General features: G+C 41.2%; 1 protein-coding gene across 11 annotated transcripts in view; it reads left to right on the top strand.

Moving 5' to 3' along the window:
• The first annotated feature begins 1802 nt into the window (after positions 1-1802).
• ANKHD1 (ankyrin repeat and KH domain containing 1) overlaps positions 1803-20174 on the top strand; it is a 121897-nt gene continuing 103525 nt past the window's right edge. For all 11 annotated transcript variants that reach the window (XM_060008732.1, XM_060008726.1, XM_060008725.1 and 8 more), the window contains exon 1: positions 1803-2216. In XM_060008732.1, coding sequence (XP_059864715.1) covers positions 1923-2216 — 294 coding nt within the window. In that variant the 5' untranslated portion in view covers positions 1803-1922. The remainder of the gene's footprint in view (positions 2217-20174) is intronic.

Below are 20174 nucleotides of genomic sequence, written 5' to 3'. Positions count from 1 at the left end.
AATGTTTGGCAGAATCGATTTTAAAGTCATTTTAAAAATCATTTTTTGTAGAATTTTCAGATTCCAGTTCAAGAGAGGTGAAATATTAAAAATTACACAATCAAGATATACAAGGCCCTTTGTTAAAGTTGCAAGAGAGTAGACAATGCCAAAGCTTTTGCTTTTAGCCAATCTCTCTTGGCTAAACTCGTATGGACATTCTCAGGGTCAAAGAACATTTGCCATACAAACTTCCCCAAATGCCTTTCTTGCGATCTTTGATCACAGGATTAGTTAGAGCATTAGTTCTTTTAAAGCCCTCTTTATTGACAAAGGCGATAGAGAGATAGAGCTAACAGAGGTACAGAGATCTCCTCTGAGGGGGTAAGACCCCCTTAGCTAGCCTTGTTTTGCATCACAGAGACAATTAGTGTGGCTGGCAGGAGCCAGGGGGCAGGTGGAGGACTCCTGAAGGAAAAGTAACTAAAAAAAGTTAGTCTTTGCTGTAAGTTTGGCACTTTGTTAAGCGCCTGACGTTATTACCAATTTATTCATAACAACAACTCAATGAGGGAGGTATTAATATTAGCCCCATTTTACAGACGGACGAACTGAAAATCACAGAGACTAAACAACTAACGCCCGGAGGTCACACAGTAAGTAAGTGGCGGCACCAGAACTCGAAATTGCTCCAGATCACGCACTCTTAACCACTGCATTCAGCCCCGCGGTGTGATTCCGCGCGCTGTCCACGGCCTTCCCACCCTCCTTCGTGGGACAGTTCCCGGTACTGAGGCATGGCGCTGTCCAGCCCTCAGGCCCGCCGCCTTCCACAGGCAAGAGAACGCGGCCCCGAGGGGCGACCCCGCCCGCAGGTTGTAGAACTGCCGCGCCCAGCCACGTCCTGGCACGCGGGCTGGCCGAATCGCCTCCGGGCGGTCATCCTCAGCAGCTCTCTGGTTCCCTCAGCTCGTGGGGCTAGGCTCCTCTCGGAAAGGCGGGAGGCACTCAGCCGTAACGACCCCGCTCCGCCGTCTCTCCCAGCCCCCTACTCCCGCCCAAAGAGCCAGAAGCAGAGGTTACACAGCGTCCCCTGTCCCAGAGGCGGTGACCTCTCTGGTGACTGACGCGCCGCTCCTCCAACCAGGGACGGGCAGGAAGGTGGAGCCTACCTGAGACTGACAGCTTCTTCCCTCCAATCCGCGTGCAGCAACTCTCCGCGCCTGGCAGAGAGCGACAGGTGGGGACTGCGTTACCTCCGCGCCTCTTGCACCACTGACGTAAGAGCCTCACTAAGCGCTGGGTGAATTCACTCCAAATCTCACCAATTCTTGCAGGTCGTCACCTCGGCCGTCATTTTAATCAAGAGTGGAAATTCCCCAACCCTTTCCCGTCACCTCAGATGGGGGCGGGATGAATGGTACACTTACCGGCCAATTGTACCACGCGACGTCCTGTGACAAAGTGACCGACACTTTCTGTCGCCAATGAAGTTTTCCATTGTCAGGGGTCACTATGACTGACCACAAGGCCAACTAATCCACTTTAAGGTCGTGACGCGATAGTCAGCGAGACTGGCCAATAGACATAGAAAAAGACCGGAAGTCGGCACGTGGGGAATAGTAGGCGGGTGTTCGCAACCGCCTAGGCCTGCGCGGGTCAACGCAGCTTGGGGGCTGCGAGCCAGGGAGCGGCGCGTGACGAAGAGTCTGAGCGACGGCTCGCCTTGGCCAATGAGCTGCAGCCGCTGGGGAGCTGCAGCCAGTGGCGAGTGTGGGGGCGGGAGGCAGCAGGTTAGGCAGTGAGAAGTTAGTGGCGCTGCTGGGACGGGGGGGAAGGAGACGCTTCTTCCTCCTGCTGGTCCTCTCGTTTCCCGGGATTGGCGGCGGCGGTGGCCGCGGCCGCGAGTGACTCGGCAGCGTCTCTGGCTTCGCGTGAGAACCATGCTGACCGACGGCGGAGGCGGCGGCACCTCCTTTGAGGAGGATCTGGACTCAGTGGCTCCGCGATCCGCCCCAGCCGGGGCCTCGGAGCCGCCTCCGCCGGGAGGGGTCGGACTGGGAATCCGCACCGTGAGACTCTTTGGGGAGGCCGGGCCGGCTCCGGGAGTCGGTGGCGGCGGCAGCGGTGCGGGCGGAGGGGACGCCGCGGCGCTGGATTTCAAGTTGGCGGCTGCCGTCCTGAGGACCGGGGGTGGAGGTGGTGCCTCTGGTAGCGACGAGGACGAGGTGTCCGAGGTACGGCTCGGGGACCCCCGCCTCCCACACAGCTTGAGGCACGAATTCACTCTGGGCCGGCGCAGGGCAGGGGCCACCCTCCCGCTGCTCAGGCGGAGTCGTTTTCTGACAGCGATCGGCTCCATGGCGGCAGTGGCAGCGGTGCGGGCCTAGTGCGCCCTCGGCTTACTCTTCAGCCCGCGGCTCGAGCCGGACCGCTTCCCGTCACCATCCATAGACCCACAATAGAGAATCCTTTGGTCTCTGAGCTTCGCGCGGGAACCGGGACTCCTCGGGCACCTCCCGCCCACCCCGCTTTGGAGATGGGGGGGCGGGGTCTTGCCAGAGTCCCTGCCCTTGGTACTGAGAGAGCGAGACAGAGGGTCAGGGTGAGAGAGGGAGAGTGAGACAGAGACAGAGAGACAGAGCTGGCTTGCCTAAAGAGCATTGCCACTGTACTGTGTCTCTCGTCAGAGTTGCAGGGTTGGACATTATTTGCCTTATGCCTTACTTGTGTGTTTAAGGAGGGGTCTTAATTCCCCTCTATAGTTTGAAACAGGTGAGTACTAAGGAGCTCTCTGCTTTTGCGCTGAAAAATCACGTGAGTCTTGCGCCTGGAACTTTGTGTGAAGTTAGACAGGAAAAGAAAGTTCCAGTGCATCTTTGAGCTTCGCAACCGCTGGATAGCTGAACTCTGGAGATTTTTAGGCTTGGAGAAGATGAGGCCCTGTATGGACACCTTTTGCAGTGAGGAAAATTTGTTATCAGGTCCTTAGTTTCTTTTAACTCCTATACTGGGCCTTTTTAGGTCTAGGCAACCTAGAATGGTAGGCATCAACTTTTGGGCTCTAGAGCAAAAGGAGATATTTTATATCTGCACTTTTTTCCCTTGACTTTGGCTTGGTTATAGTACTGTCTTGTGATGACTATTGTTCTAAGTGCTCAGAGTATTCTATTTTGGTTCTAAGGTGCCTGGTTCACCCCCTATGACATTTTAACCTCCAGTGTTGGTCTTAAAGTACAGGGATTTCTATATATGTACAACTATCCTGGCTTTTGTATTTGAGAGGAATAAGGAGACACTGCATTTGTGGGTTGTAGAATACATTTAGTGCGCAGTCTTGCCATTCTTGGTCTGAACAGGAATTCCTTTAGATTTAAAACCTTAGTGTATTCTAACCCCAATATTTTGCTTTGGAAAAAACTGTGTGGGTTGTAAAGGAGATAGTTCCTTGAATATCTGTATCTTTGAATTTCACTATAAGAGAAATAACTTCTAAGCCAAGGTGGGACAGGATTTTATTTGAGTAGGCAGTTAGGGAGAGACTCTCTGGAGCACTTCCACTCCTGGGCTTGTGGAACGCTTTCATTTAGACGTTGAATGAAAATTGATGAGAGATGAACCTAGAACACATTTACCTTTTACCTAAGAAATAAAGTGGGAATATCTTTAGGCTCTAAAAGATTAGAGTCTATTTTTCTTTGAAACTTCTAAGAGAGACTGAAAAGGTTTGCTTTGGTCTGGATGTGATAGAAGGATGATGTCCTTGATTTTCTGGACCATTTTTGCATAATTGTCATTGATGAGATGAAACATCACACATTTGTTTTTACTTCAGTAGTATTCTTAAATTTCTTCAGAGGTAGAGTGCTAGTGAGCTTCCGAAGTTATGAATCTAACTCTATGGGCTCATGTGTTATATCTGGGTAAATGAGCTTTTGAAATAACCATTTATGTGAGGCTTGTTCGCGCATCCATATGACATGGAGAAGAAATTCCTGGAATATCTAGTGTCTGTTGTATATTATGTGTGGTAGGATATAGTCTGTACCTTTGTGAGTGAAATGACCTTTTTTTCCCAAGCAAATTTCTTGGATTTTCTTTTCTCTCTGACAAGATGAGTGTCTTCTCCCATATTATTAACTTTGAATTTCCAGTGTGAAAAGACCATACATGATATTCTTCAAAAAACACTCACCCAACTGGCATTTGATGAATAATAATAGCATCTTTATTTTCATCATACCTAGATGTTTTAGAACCAAATATTTAGAATGTAGACATTCAGAGAGATGGGTTGGTTTGTAGTTTGAGAGTGAAGTTTGTCTTGTTCCCTGAATGGGGCAGGACTAGGTGAGAAATGAGTAAGAAATGTGGAGGCCCAGTGCATTTGCTCTAGAGTTAGTTGAAATTCTGTACATTTGGTATACAGAAATGTAGATACTTTAAGGACCTCTTTTCTATTCATTATCAGAGCCTACAGCTGAGAAAAAACAAGGTACTTTCCTTGCTGGCTAAGTCAAAACACCTTTTAGTTTGAAGAAGGGGCTTGGATCTTTTTGTAAATTTTTTATATTAGAATTGTGCTAGCTTAGGGAATGTCACCATTTGGGATATTTGGTTCTTGTTGTTTTAAACATTGGGATGAATACCTGTTTTGTATTTCTTCAGGCATGCTGAGCATGTTCCTTAGCTGTCCAGGGCCTTGAATAGAAGAGTCAGAACTTGCATTGGATTATTTTGAAATGTACCCATTTTTCAGAATAGAAGTCAGGTTGAAAATTCTTTAAAAATCTCTTTTTAAATGTTAACTTTAGATTTGTAGTCTTTTTTTTTTTTAAGTAAGGTAAAAGGAAAATAAAATTCCTAAAGAAAGGATTTTGGTGAGGTTTATGATCTTTAATCTTTTGTCTTAAGAATATGCATATACTGTATGTCTATGTGTGTGACATCTTCCTTTTAAAATTATAAAAGTAATATAGTCCTATGGTAAAAAAGTTCAACAGTGTAGATAGTAGATATAAGATGAAAAGTAAAAGTTCTTCTCACCTCTACTGACCCTTCAAATCCCACTCTTCAGAGATAACCAGTATTGAAATTTTTCTTTTAGAAAAATTTCCAGGCCTATATAGGCCTATATGTATATGTATACATGTTCATATACACACTTAAAAGATAGATATCCTATCTTGAGACAGGTGCTGTATTTACAATTAGTTAAAAGCACATGGAAATTGTGTACAACATTTTATAGCAAATTATAGCAAAAGCTTTGTAGGGGTTTTTTTTTTTTCCTGAAGATTATGTTAAAGAGTCAAAAGCACACACCATACAGAGGGTCCATTCTGATTTTCTCTAATAGCAGATGGATGATTTCCTTTAGGGTTACTTATGACCTACTATCTAGATAGAGCAATGTTTCTCAACAGCAACGTATCAACATTTGGGGCCAGATAATACTTTGTTGTGAGGGGCTCTCCTGTGCTTTAGCAGCATCCTTGGCGTTTACTCACTAGATGCCAGTAAAACCCACCCAATTGTGACAGCTAAAACTGTCCTTAGACAAAGCCAAATGTCTTGTGGGGCAAAATCACCCCTGGTTGAGAATCACTGGTCTAGAGGCCCACTCTTATCTGGGATGGCAATTTTGTCATGAATACTCTGTATTCAAAGTTCAGGTAAACAAGGTGAGTCACTGCTTTTAATAGCATCTCAGGGCTTATGCTCATAACCTGAACAAGAGAGAAATTGAAAGAGGGTACGGACAGGTGTCCTATTTTTTTTTAATTTAATTTATTTTATTTTATTTATTTATTTTTGGCTGCATTGGGTCTTCGTTTCTGCGGGGGCTTTCTCTAGTTATGTTGAGCGGAGGCTACTCTTCGTTGCGGTGTGTGGGCTTCTCATTGCGGTGACTTCTCTTGTTGCGGAGCACGGGCTGTAGGCACGCAGGCTTCAGTAGTTGCGGCAGGCGGGCTTAGTTGCTCCGTGGCATGTGGGATCTTCCCGGACCAGAGCTCGAACCCGTGTCTCCTGCATTGGCAGGCGTATTTTTTTTTTTTTTTTTTTTTTTTGCTGTACGTGGGCCTCTCACTGTTGTGGCCTCTCCCGTTGCGGAGCACAGGCTCCGGACGCCCAGGTTCAGCGGCCATGGCTCACGGGCCTAGCCGCTCTGCGGCATGTGGGATCTTCCCGGACCCGGGCACGAACCTGCGTCCCCTGCATCGACAGGCGGACTCTCAACCACTGCGCCACCAGGGAAGCCCTGGCAGGCGTATTCTTAACCACTGCACCACCAGGGAAGCCCCGGACTGGTTTAATGTTGTAAATTTTCCATGGTAAATTTATAATTTTAGGAAACTTAAAATGCTGTATTGTTTTTGAAAAATTCATTTATTGTCCATGAAAATGAATTTCTAAAAATCCTTTATGGGGACTTTGTTCAAGGTAGAAAGGCTTTACTTCATAAATTATCATCAATAGTGATAAAATAGGAAATATACCTTTGCATTCTAGTGAGCAAATTTTGGAGACATAAAAATGTCGATTGAAGGAAAAATTACATGTTATTACTGTAACAATTTTTAAAAATTTATTTAATTTATTTTATTTTTGACTGTGTTGGGTCTTCACTGCAGCGAGTGGGCTCTCTCTGGTTGTGGTGAACACGAGCCACTCTTTGCTGCGGTACACAGGCCTTTCATTGAGGTGGCCTCTCCCGTTGCAGAGCTTGGGCTCCAGGCACGCAGGCTTCAGTAGTTGTGGCACATGGGCTCAGTAGTTGTGGCTCACGGGCTCTAGAATGCAGGCTCAGTAGTTGTGGCGCCTGGGCTTAGTTGCTCCGCAGCATGTGGGATCTTCCCGGACCAGGGCTCAAACCTGTGTCCCCTGCAGTGGCAGGCAGACTCTCAACCACTGTGCCACCAGGGAAGCCCCTGTAACAATTCTTTATATTGCATGAGCATCAACCTTGCACAAGTTTCATTCTATAAAGCCTTAAGACTTTACGTAAAATGATTCGTTGGTGAGTATGGTTATATGGATGGTTGGTCGAAACAGTTGATTAGGTATGGGTAGAGGAAAACCTTTTTGTGAAACTCGAAGTATGTAGAGGTTTTCTTTTGGTTATTTAGTACATTTTCATAGGTGATTTACATTTGTACAGTTCATAAGACTAATATAAAGGCAAATACAGTAAAAAGTCTTGACCTTACTCCTGCTCCCAAGTGTCCTGCCCTTTACACTTTAAATTATTTATTTATTTATTTATTTTCGTCTGCGTTGAGTCTTTGTTGCTGCGCACGGGCTTTCTCTAGTTGCGGTGAGCGGGGTTAACTCTTCGTTGCGGTGCGTTGGCTTCTCATTGCAGTGGCTTCTCTTGTTGCAGAGCACAGGTTCTAGGCACATGAGCTTCAATAGTTGTGACTCGCGGGCTCGGTAGCTGTGGCTCACGGGCTCTAGAGCGCAGGCTTAGTAGTTGTGGTCCACGGGGTTAGTTGCTCCGCGGCATGTGGGATCTTCCCGGACCAGGGCTCGAACCCCTGTCCCCTGCATTGGCAGGCGGATTCTTAACCACTGCGCCACCAGGGAAGTCCTCTCACTTGTTTCTACTTTGAGATAATGCCCTTCCTACTCTTATGAAATTAATTTTTAAAATAATCGTGTTTGACAAAATATCAAATTGGAAAGTTCATGTTAGGACTCTGGGTAAAGCCTCAACAGTCTGGGAACCATTGATCTGAATGACTTGCTCAGGATCACACAGCTAATTTATAGTAGAAAATAGGTTATGTGACTCCCATTATAGTTATCTTAACTGCTACATTGTCCTGCTGACTGTTTCTCTTCTGATGCATGAACTTAATTAGTTGCTTAGGAAATGCCTTCTCAAACTAGCATTTAATCCGTAGTTGACCTTGTTGGAAAACTTTTATATTATGAAATTGGTGACTGCCATGTAGATCAATCAGTATATTAAGAAGGCAGTCAGGGACTTCCTGGTGGCGCAGTGGTTAAGAATCCGCCTGCCAGTGCAGGGGATACAGGTTCAATCCCTGTTCCGGGAAGATCCCACATGCTGCAGAGCAACTAAGCCCGTGCGCCACAACTACTGAGCCTGCACTCTGGAGCCCGCGAGCTACAACTATGGAGCCCGAGTGCAACAACTACTGAAGCCCCCGCGCCTAGAGCCCGTGCTCTGCAACAAGAGAAGCCACCCAATGAGAAGCCTACGAACCGCAAGGAAGTAGCCCCCCGCTCGTGGCAACTAGGGAAAAGCCCGCACGCAGCAACTAAGACCCAAGGCAGCCAAAAATAAAAATAAATAAAAGATTTATTTATTTATTTCCCGCTCGTGGCAACTAGGGAAAAGCCCGCACGCAGCAACTAAGACCCAAGACAGCCAAAAATAAAAATAAATAAAATTTTAAAAAATTATTAAAAAAAAAAAGACAGTCAAAGGTGTGCCATTGAGTATTGGAGGAACACTACTTTAAGGTAATTTTGTAATTGCACTTAAACTCGGAAAGTTTAGGTCTTATTATTATTCATTTTAAGCGAATTAAGAAGTATTAGAAGTACCAGTATAGAAAGGCATATAACCAACTTTGCCACTATGGGAAACATTGGTTTTAATTTGTAAAAATTAAAATCTGTGTGCTATTCTATTGGTAGTTACTTATAGTGTATGTTTCCTATGAATAAAGATCATTTGCCTTATGATGATTGACTGGTTTACCTTTTTTCTGGTCAACTTTACCTAAACCAGGAGGAAAGTAAAGTTGTATATAAAGCTTTTTTTTATTTGATAAGCTGAAATTTAGCAACAGTTTGTCAAAGAACACATTCTGCTCTTCCTCCGCTCTACAGCCTTCTGTTCTCACAGTTTTTCCCTTAATGGATGCTGTTTTCATTAGTAGAAAGAGTTTTTTTGTTTGTTTGTTTTTTTAAAGTAGATATCCCACCGTATCCTAGTCGTTTGATTCACTGCGTTAGTTTGCAATTTTGAAAAGAAAAAGGCAAGTACACTCCCAGGGATTAGCCCCAAGAACCAAAGAGTTGAACAGGAGAACAGTTTATTAAATTGTCAAGTTTTGATGCTTTGTAATGAGGACAGTTAGGTTGAGAACAATTTTTTAAAATTGTGGTAAAACAAGGATAACAAAATTTACCATTTTAACCATTTTTAAAAATTGTGTTAAAATATACATAACATAAAATTTACCTGTTTGTTTTGGCCATGCCGTGTGGCATGTGGGATCTTAGTTCCTCGACAAAGGATTGAACCCTCGCCCCCTGCAGTGGAAGTGTGAAGTCTTAACCACTGGACCGCTGGGGAAGTCCAGAATTTACCATTTTAACCATTTTAAAGTGGTTTTAAGTACATTCACATTGTTGTGCAACCATCACCACCAGCCATCTCCAGAACTTTTTCATCTTCCAAAACTGAAACTTTGTACCCATTAGACAGTAATGCCCTGTCCTCCCTTCTCCAGCCCCTTAGCAACCACAATTCTACTTTCTTTCTCTATGATTTTGACTACTCTAGGTATCTCAAATAAGTGAAATCATACAATTTTTCTACTTTTTGTGACTGGCTTATTTTACTTAGCATAATGCCTTCAAGGTTCATCCATGTTTGCAGCATGTCTGACACTTAGCTGAATACTGTTCTATTGTATGTGTATACCATATTTTGTTTATTCATTCATCTGTTGATGGACACTTGGATTGCTCCTCTGCCTTTTGGCTGTTGTGAATATGCTGCTGTGAACATAGGTGTATAAATACCTGTGCAAGTCCCTGCTTTTGCTTCTTTTCTGGTATATACCCAGAAGTGGGATTGCTGGAACATCTGTTAATTCTATTTTTAATTTTTTGAGGAACCACCATACTGTTTTCCATAGCAGCTGTACCATTTTACATTCCCACTGGCAAAGCACAAGGATTCTGATTTCTCCATATTCTAGCCAATACTTGCTTTCTATTTTTGAGAATAACCATCCTAATGGGTGTGGGTTTGATGTTGAACATCTTTTTCATGTGCTTATTGGCCATTTGTGTATCGTCTTTGGAGAGATGTCTATTCAAATCCTTTGGCTCTTTTTTTTTTGGCCACACTGCCCAGCTTGTGGAATCTTAGTTCCGTGATCAGGCAGGGATTGAACCTGGGCCCGTGCAGTGAAAGCGCCAAGTCCTAACCACTGGACCACCAGGGAATTCCCCCTTTGCCCATTTTTAATTGGATTGTTTTTTCATTGTTTAATTGTAGGAGTTCTTTGGATGTTAATCCCTATCACATGTATAATTTGCACACATTTTCTAACATTCCATTGGTTGCCTTTTTACTCTGTTGTCCTTTTGTGCTTAAAAGGTTTTAGTTTAGATGAAGTTCAGTTTATCTGTTTTTTTCTTTTATTGTCTGTGCTTTTGGTTTCATATCCATAAAGTTGTTGCCAAATCCTATGTCATGAAGATTTTTTCCCAATGTTTTCTTCTAAGAATTTTATCCTTTTAGCTCTTACATTTAGGTCTTTGAGCCATTTTGAGTTAACTTTTGTTTTTGGTGTAAGGTCAGCATCTAACTTCATTCTGTAGCTTGTGGATATCCAGTTTTTCCAGCACCACTTGTTGAAAAGACTGTAATTTCTCCATTGAGTGGTCTTGGTATCTTGGTTGAATTGAATTGATCTTATATGGGAAGGTTTTTTCTGGGCTCTCTGTTCTATTCCATTGGTGTATATGTCTGACTTTATGCTAGTATCTCACTGTTTTTATTACTGTAGCTTTAGTAGTAAGTTTTGAAGTCAGGCAGTATTAATCCTCCAACTGTGTTCTTCTTTTTCAAGATTGTTTGACTAGCTAGGGTTCCTTGAGATTCCACGTGAATTTTAGGATGGGTCTTTGTATTTCTGTAAAAAATGCCGTGGGATTTTGATAGGGATTGCATTGAATCTATAGATTGCTTTATGAGAACAAGTTTGAATACAAATCTTACATAATTGTTTCACCACAGTAGATATTAGCAAATCAAAAAGCTTGAGACTGACAAAACATTTGAAAGCTTCTATGACAGGAGGAGACTGAGCACTCACTGATGTCCTCCCTGAAGCCATTGAACCCAGTTCACATGGAATACTGTGCTCTAAGTAGATGTTTATTTTTTCTTTTTTTAAGTCTTTATTGGATTTGTTACCATATTGCTTCTGTTTTATGTTTTGGTTTTTTGGCCACAAGGCACGTGGGATCTTAGCTCCCTGACCAGGGATCGAACCTGCATCCCCTTAATTGGAAGGTGAAGTCTTAACCACTGAACGCCAGGGAAGTCCCTAAGTAGATGTTTCTGTAATATAATCGTTATTTTTTCCCTGTTTGTCCTCATATTGACTAATTTGTGATTGATCATGATGCTTCTTATGTTGATAAAATGCTAGGAAGAATACTTTTTATGCTTTTTATCACTAGAGACGGGATGAGTTCCATTTCGGAAAAATTGTCTCAATCTGGTATTAAATCTAGATAAATGAACCTGCAGTATTTTCTTTAATGATGTAGAATTTAAAAGTTTTCACATAGGCATTTTATGAAATCTGAGTCAGAAAATAAAGGTTTGGCCATGTCAGTTGATACCTTGAGTGGTACACTTTGAAAGTACTTCCAGCACTTATCAGCTTCTAATTGATTTTCTCCTCGTGTTTACTTATTCTGCTAAATCTCTACATTTCTATTTTGGCCTTTTAAAAATTGTACAGTTGATAAATTCAGTAACATATGTGACACAGACTGTCATTATCAAAGAGCAAACCCCCAAAGGGGCAGTAGTCCAATTATATTGGATATATTCTCTCTTTTTTTTTTACTACATTTTATTTTGATATAATTTCAAACTTACTGGAAAGCTGCAAGAAGTACAAAGATCTCCTCCCATATATCCTTTATCTAGACAGACCAATTTTGTTCATTTTGTCCCATTCCTCTCTCTCTCGACAAACAAGTAATTTATTTTCTGAATCATTTGAAAGTAGACTGCATACATCCTGTCTCTTTTACCCTTAAATTCTTTAGTGTATCTTTCCTAACAAGAAAGGCATTCTCTTACATAACCACGGTGTATTTATCAAAATAGGAAATTTATTAAATTTCCGAAGTATTTTTCAAATTCAAATTCCTAAAGTTAAAAAAATTGAAATAGAATTCACATAATATAGAATTCACTCTTTAAATTGTACAATTCAGTGTTTTTTTAATACATTCACAAAGTTGTGCAACCTTCACCATTATCTATTTTAAAAAATTTTCATCACCCCCAAACAAAACCTTGTACCCATTAGCAGGCATTTCCCATTCTGTCCCTGCAGCCTTTGGTAATCACTTTCTGTCTCACTGGATTTGCCTAGTCTGGGCATTTCATATAAATGGAATCATACAATATGTGATCTTTTGTGCCTCACTTCTTTCACTTAGTATATTGTTTTCAAGATTTCTACATGTTGTATCATGTATCAGTACTAAATTGGAATAATATGTTTTGTGGATATACCACATTTTGTTCATTGGTTGATGACATTTGGATTATTTCCACTTTTTTTTTTTTTTTTGCGGTACGCGGGCCTTTCGCTGTTGGGGCCTCTCCTGTTGCGGAGCACAGACCCAGCGGCCATGGCCCACTGGCCCAGCCGCTCCGCGGCATGTGGGATCCTCCCGGACCGGGGCATGAACCCGTGTCCCCTGCATCGGCAGGCGGACTCTCAACCACTGCGTCACCAGGGAAGCCCCTACTTCCACATTTTGACTATTGTAAATAATGATACTATGAACATTTGTGTACAAGTTTTTTATGACGATATCTTTTCAGTTCCCTTGAGTGTATACCTTGGAGTGGAACCTTGATCATATTATAACTCTGTTTTATTTTCTGAGAAACCACCAGGCTGTTTTCTGTAGCAACTGCATGATTTTACATTCCCAGCAGTGTATGAAGGTTCCAATTTTTCCACATCCTTGCTAACATTTTTTTTTTTTTAATATCCATGCTAGTGGGTATGGAGTTTTCAGTTGTTTTTTTTTTTTTTAAATAAATTTACTTATTTATTTATTTTTGGCTGCCTTGGGTCTTTGTTGCTGTGTGTGGGATTTCTCTAGTTGCGGCGAGCGGGGGGCTACTCTTCGTTGCAGTGCGCAGGCTTCTCATCGTGGTGGCTTCTCTTGTTGCAGAACATGGGCTCTAGGCATGTGGGCTTCAATAGTTGTGGCATGTGGGCTCACTAGTTGTGGCTCGCGGGCTTAGCTGCTCTGCAGCATGTGCGCTCTTCCCAGACCAGGGCTTGAACCCGTGTCTCCTGCACTGGCAGGTGTATTCTTAACCACTGCACCACCAGCAAAGCCCCTGGAGTTTTACCTCATTGTGACTCTGATTTGCATTTCTCCAAAGACTAATGAAGTTGAGCGTCTTTTCATATGCTTGTTGTCCATTTGTATGTCTTTGGAGAAATGTTTATTCAGATCTTTCTCCCATTTCTTGGTTGGGTTGTCTTTTTATTGTTGAATCATGTTTGTTGTTTGTTTTTAGGAAAAAACATGTATTCTGGATACATACCAGTCCCTTATCAGATACATGATTTGGAAATATTTTCTCCCTTTCTGTGGGCCATCTTTTCACTTTCTTGATTGTGCCATTAAATTTTATTTTTTTAAGTTTTTAAATAAATTATTTATTTATTTTTGGCTGTGTTGGGTCTTCATTGCTGCACACGGGCTTTCTCTAGTTGCAGTGAGCAGGGGCTACTCTTCGTTGCAGTGTGTGGGCTTCTCATTGCAGTGGCTTTTCTTGTTGCGGAGCATGGGCTCTAGGTGCGCGGGCTTCAGTAGTTGTGGCACACGGGCTCAGTAGTTGTGGCTTGCGGGCTCTAGAGCAGAGGCTCAGTAGTTGTGGCGCACAGGCTTAGTTGCTCCGTGGCATGTGGGATCTTCCCGGACCAGGGCTCGAACCCATGTACCCTGCATTGGCAGGCAGATTCTTAACCATTGCACCACCAGGGAAGTCCTGTGCCATTAAATTTTAAATTTTGGTTGGGCCCAATTTTTATATTTAACTAGTTTTTCTTTTGTTACTTGTGCATTTGGTGTCATGTCTAAGAGACCATTGCATAATCCAAGGTTATGAAGATTTACACCTGTTTTCTTCTTTTCTTCTAAGAGTTTTATACTTTTAGCTCTTACATTTTGGTCTTTGATCCATATTGAGATTTTATGTAAGATGGGAGGTAGAGATCTAACCTCATTCTTTTGAATGTGGAGATCCAATTGTCCCAGCACCATTTGTTGAAAAGATACTTCTTTCTCCATTAAATTGTCTTGACACCCTTTTCAAAAATCAGTTGACTTTAAATGTGATGGTTTATTTCTGGAGTGTTTATTTCTATTTTATTCCACTGTTCTATATGTCTTCTCATGCCAGTTCCATACTGTCTTGATTACTGTAGTTGTTTGTAGTAAGTTTTGAAATTGGGAAGCGTAAGTCTTCCAATTTTGTTTTTTTTTTAAGATTCTTTTGGCTATTCTGGGTTACTGGATATGTTTGTGCTCGTCATCTGGTCTTCGGAAGAGGTACAATAGAGGGTATTTTATATGCTACAGAATTTGTGGTCACACACGAAAACCACCCCTCCTCCATTAATAATATTCCATTTCTTGAAATTTCTGCCCCTCTTGTATACACTGAAGGTGGATGGTTGGGAACTCTTATCATTTAAACCTGTGTTTGCTAGGCTACCAGAAGAGGAAGTTGTTGTAGTGTTTGTTTGTTGTTTATGCATCCCCTCCCTGACAAAGCCTGGATATATGTTTGAGAGGAGACAAAACTGAAGAGGGAGGAGGTGATTAGTTTGGGTAGTTGTAGTCTAAATATATCTGATGTGGACTATATAGAGCTTGCAAGAAGACTATGGACAGAATTTCTTTTTCCAGGATAATAAACAAATGGATAAGTGGAATAAAATATAAAACATAGCAATTAGAGTTTTTGCATCTGGTATCTTCTAACAATTGCTTAAGAGTTGAGAATTTAATATTTGAGTAACACACAATTAGCTTGACACCCAAGCCAGTGTTATCACCTGTGTGATTAAACTGCAAAAACAAATCTTGGATGTTATTGCTCAAATGGTCCCAATTATTTTAATTTACTAGTTATTTTGACTCTGAATAGTGAGAATCTGTACTATATTTTAGTACCTGTTTTGCTTGAGACTTGACTGAGAAGTTAACAAAGAAAAGTTTATTTTCTTTTAGTTTGAAGAGACCATTATTTAAGGCTATACTTAAATCAGGTGCATGTATTTGACCTATTACCACCCCCCACAAAATTTTGAATAGTATGATAACAGTATCAAAAGTACTTACTACTATGTACTATCTCCTTGTTAATCTGTTGAAAGCATGCTCTCATTCTCTACAGAGGAAAATCAGTGTTTAGTTTGGGGTAGAGCCTCTTTTTCATGAACTGATATCTTGCATAATAAAATTATATCTTTCAGAGATTAGTGTCCTTGGCACTCTGTTTAAGAATTCTGATTGGTATCGTAGGGTAGATTCCACAATAATTTAACTAGAATCTACTATTTGTTAAGCTTTGTGCTGGGCTTTGGGATTACAAAGATGAAAAAATGTGGTCCCTGCCCTTAAAGACATCAGGCTTTTCAGGAACATGAACATTTCAGAGAATGTGAAAACCAGGTAAATTATTTATTCAAATTATATTTGCCCTTCTAAACTAGTTTTACATAATAACAAATTATATTTGAGTGTTTGTTCTAGGCATGTGTACCTTAATTGCATCACCTCATTTAATATTTTCCTAGTCTTGTGACAGTCCAAGATCCTAAACTCAATATATGGATCATTGCCCTGTGTTAGTTGGATGATCACTGTAAAGGTTGATGTTTGGATGTCTTACTTCAGGAGATGATGGACTTTAAGTGACAGGTTTAAAGGGGCAGTGATTTAAAATGAAAGGATACAAAGTTCATCAGCATAAGATATTTGAGCAAAACCACAACTGCTTCATTATGTTCTATAAACTCTCCAAGCATGTCCTGCTCCAGAGCCTTTGGCATTTGCAGTTGGCTCTCACAGGAGCATTCTTCTCTTAGATATCCGTGTGGCTACCCTCTCTCACTTATTTTAGCAGTCTGGTAAGAGCCCTTCCTACTGCCTACAGTATGTATGTTCCATAAACATCTCAGACTCACAATTCTAAAACTGAACTCATCACTTCCCCCTCTAGGCCTATCCCTTCCCCACCCCCACCTTTGTAAATTGCATTGCCCTAAAACTAGTCAGTGTAGTCAGAAACCTTGAAGCTTGCATCTGCTATATCTTACCACATACATCCAAACAGGTACTAAGTCCTGTAGGTTCTTTCTTAGCGTCTTGTTTGTCTCTTTCTCTGTATTCTCACTGCTTGTGCTGTAAATCAAGTCATCATCTTTCACCTGAACTTATTGTAGTAATCCCTGGCTCTATCTACCTCTGTGATTATACCTCTAATTCTTCGTTTACCCTGCTATCACAGTAAATTCTCTAATGCCAGTTCAATCATGTCACTCCTTTGGCAAAAAGGTTTCCCATTCCTTAGATAAAGAATAAATCAAATTCCTTGGTATGGCATACAAGGTTATTTAGGATTTGGCTTCTGTCTATTTCTATCCTTGCTGTATCCTACTTTATTTGCTTTTTATATTCCAGCCATACCAAATTGCTGTAGTTCTCTGAACATATCAAGCTATTAAACGTCCCAAGTAATTTGCTCTCACTGCTTTGGCTTCTAGAATCATGATAATAACTACTGCATACTGAGTGTTTATTGTCCACTGGACTAAATGCTTACCTTTACGTTCTTAAATAAACTTTACAACTACCATATGAAGGAAGTGATATTATTCCCAATTTACAGATGAGGAAACTGAAGCTTAGAGACATTGTATAATATGCACAAAGTTGTACATCTAGTGATGGAGCCACGATTTGAATCAGGTTTCTTGGAATGTAAAATCCATGCTTATAACTACTACTCTACACTGCAGCTGTCACTAATGGCCCCGTTCTCCATCCTGTTGGATACCTTCTTGTTCCGGATCATCACCTCTGATTTCCTTCATTACTACCCCAACTGGAATCGACCATTTCTTCCTTCCTCTGTGTTCCCACGTTGTCTGTATATAACTCCCTGTTAAATAGCATCTGTAGTACTTTATTGCATTTATTTGATTATCTGTCTTAATGAGCAGGAATCATGTCTTATTTATTTTTGTGTTTCCCATATACAGTAGAATGTCTGGCACTTAGTAGGTGCTTATTAAATGTTGGGTTTAATAAGCCAATGTTGAATATATATATAGTGTTTAATATGCTCAGATTACTTGTTAGCCTAAGACAACATAATGGATTTTATATTTTTGTGGAGTAGAGAGTAAGAGTATAGGAACACAAGGTCCTTAGACAAACTGACCTTAATAATAGTAGTAATGGTAATATTAATAGTAATAATAACTAATATTTGTTGAGTGATTACCATGTATTAAGCACTGTTGGTACAATTTTAGATATAGTATCTTGCTTAATCATCTATAACCCTGTGATGTAGTTACTACTATTAGCCTTATCTTATAGCTGAGGAAAATGAGGCTAACAACGGTAAAAAGAGTTAGCTAAGATGGCACTGTGAACAGTGGGCTAGTGTTCTAAGAGACCTTGCTGTTAGTCATTATGCTCTCCTCCCATTATTGATATGAATTGGAGGTGTTTGAGTCTCTTTTTAACTTACTAAAATTATTTCTTTGGTGTGTTTGATGCTTATTTTTTTATTTAGGGTAATGAGCAGAAGCCAGGACTTCTTTCTAACCTCAGTCTTACCCATTTATTATGATAGGGCAAATACAGAATAACATTTCAACATTAAGATTTTCTCGGACTTAATTGCCAGGTTCTTCATTCCTTGTGACTTTCCTAATGAGTATGCGAGGAGTCTTCCCTTTTTTAAAATATATTGTGGCACAAATTTTGTTGTATGTATGTTGGTTAGAAATAATGTAGTGGTACTGCCAGAAATTACTAAATAAAAGCATGATTTGTCTGTCTCTCTAAGAACTCTGGCAGAGAGGAGTTTGTGGGCTTGATAATCTATTACATTTAATTTAATTTAAAGGTTTTTCCTGACATTGCTCTTATTGTTAAACTGCAACATCATGATGCTTGTAGATTCTCTGTTTACTTCATTGGTTAGTACGCATTTGTTTTAGTCATACTCCACTGTTTAGAAGAGTCACTTAATACAGTTTGGTGTGGTGAAAAGGGTGTGAGCTTTGGAATCTGAAACACATGGCTTCAGATACCTGCGTGGTTATGTGATCTTGGGTAAGTCACTTAACTTTTCTGAGTTTCATTTAAAATGAAGATGTTAATCTGCTTCACTGAGTAGTAAAGATGATGGAGTGGAATAATATATGGAAAATGCACTTAATGGTAACTATTATTTAAAAAAAAAACCTTTCTTTTCTCCCATGTTTAGAAACTTCAAAAAATAATAGATTCTGTATTAAAACTATGGTGTAGAAATGAAGTTTTTGTAGTTGACTAAAGTGGAGTTAATTTTCTCCAGCTTTAACTGAGAATTAGGAAAAGCCTGATGGTTCTCTGTTGTGCTGTTTAAACTAATTAACTTCAGAAATCCCAAGGTAACAGTTATGTTTTTTGAGAAGAGGATTGTGGATCTGAAATTGGGCATACAGTTTTCCTCGTAGAAAGAAACTTGAACACTTTTTACGATGAGGCATATAGCCTTTGCATTCCATTACTTCCAGATGTTGTTGCTGATTATATTGGGCCTTACAGTATCAGCAAAACTCGTTCCTAAATTTATAATTATTTGGTCTCAAATTGCATCTGTATTACTTTTTCCTTTTCAGTGGATCTTGGAGCATATTTGTGGTGGATGCAACTGTTGAAACTTTGGAGTACCACGTTTTTTGCAAAAAGGAATTACCATGTCTTTCAGTAATTATCTCTTGGAATGCTGACCCATCCTTTTTGCTGCTCCAAGTAGAAATCAGTAGTAAGCTACCTGCATTCTAAAATTGGTATGATTCTAATTTAAAGACTTTGGGTGGGAAAAGGTAAGACATGTTTATCTCTCCAAATGTTAACTAAGAGAAGAAAAATAATAGCAAGTACATTTTAAAAATATATATTTTTTAGATGTTTAAATGTTTTATTTGGCTTTTCCTTTTTAATTATCAAATCTGAATTTCTTGAGGAAGCTTTATTTTTGAAGGTTTATAAGAAGAGGTAGTGAAAAATAAAGGGTTTAGCCTTCCTCTTGAACTTTCTCATAGCTCTGGTTGGAATTCATGGGAGTGATGATGATTCTTTTTTTGTGTGTGTGGTACGCGGGCCTCTTAACTGTTGTGGCCTCTCATGTTGCGGAGCACAGGCTCTGGACGCGCAGGCTCAGCGGCCATGGCTCACGGGCCCAGTCGCTCCGCGGCATGTGGGATCCTCCTGGACCGGGGCATGAACCCGTGTCCCCTGCATCGGCAGGTGGACTCTCAACCACTGCGCCACCAGGGAAGCCCAGTGATGATTATTCTTTTTTTTTTGGCTGTGTTGGGTCTTCATTGCCGTGCGCGGGCTTTCTCTGGAGAGAGGGAGCTACTCTTCGTTGCGGTGCATGGGCTTCTCATTGCGTTGGCTTCTCGTTACGGAGCGTGGGCCCTAGGCGCACAGGCTTCAGTAGTTGTGGCATGTGAGCTCAGTAGTTGTGGCTCACAGGCTTTAGAACACAGCCTCAGTAGTTGTGGTGCATGGGCTTAGTTCCTCCGTGGCATGTGGGATCTTCCCGGACCAGGGCTCGAACCCATGTCCCTGCATTGGCAGGCAGATTCTCAACCACTGTGTGCCACCAGGGAAGTCCCGAAATTGTGGGTTTTTCTGTTGTTGTTTGTTTGTTTGTTTCTTGGTGGAAGTGAGTTTTGGCCAAATCATAGCTAGGTTAATAAATGATTTTTTCCTAATTAGATTTTGGCCAGGGTGACTGAGGTGTTTTGTTTTTTTTTAGGTGGTAATAGCTGAGTCTGTGGTTATTCTCCCTAGTAACTATTGCCATCCAGTGGTTCATTTTGAAATGTCATATGGGACAAAATGCT

The sequence above is a fragment of the Delphinus delphis genome, chromosome 3, assembly GCF_949987515.2.
Source record: "Delphinus delphis chromosome 3, mDelDel1.2, whole genome shotgun sequence".
In the NCBI taxonomy this organism is placed as follows: domain Eukaryota; kingdom Metazoa; phylum Chordata; class Mammalia; order Artiodactyla; family Delphinidae; genus Delphinus; species Delphinus delphis.
Note: the sequence above shows the minus strand (reverse complement) of the source record. Positions and strands in the feature narration are given on the sequence as shown.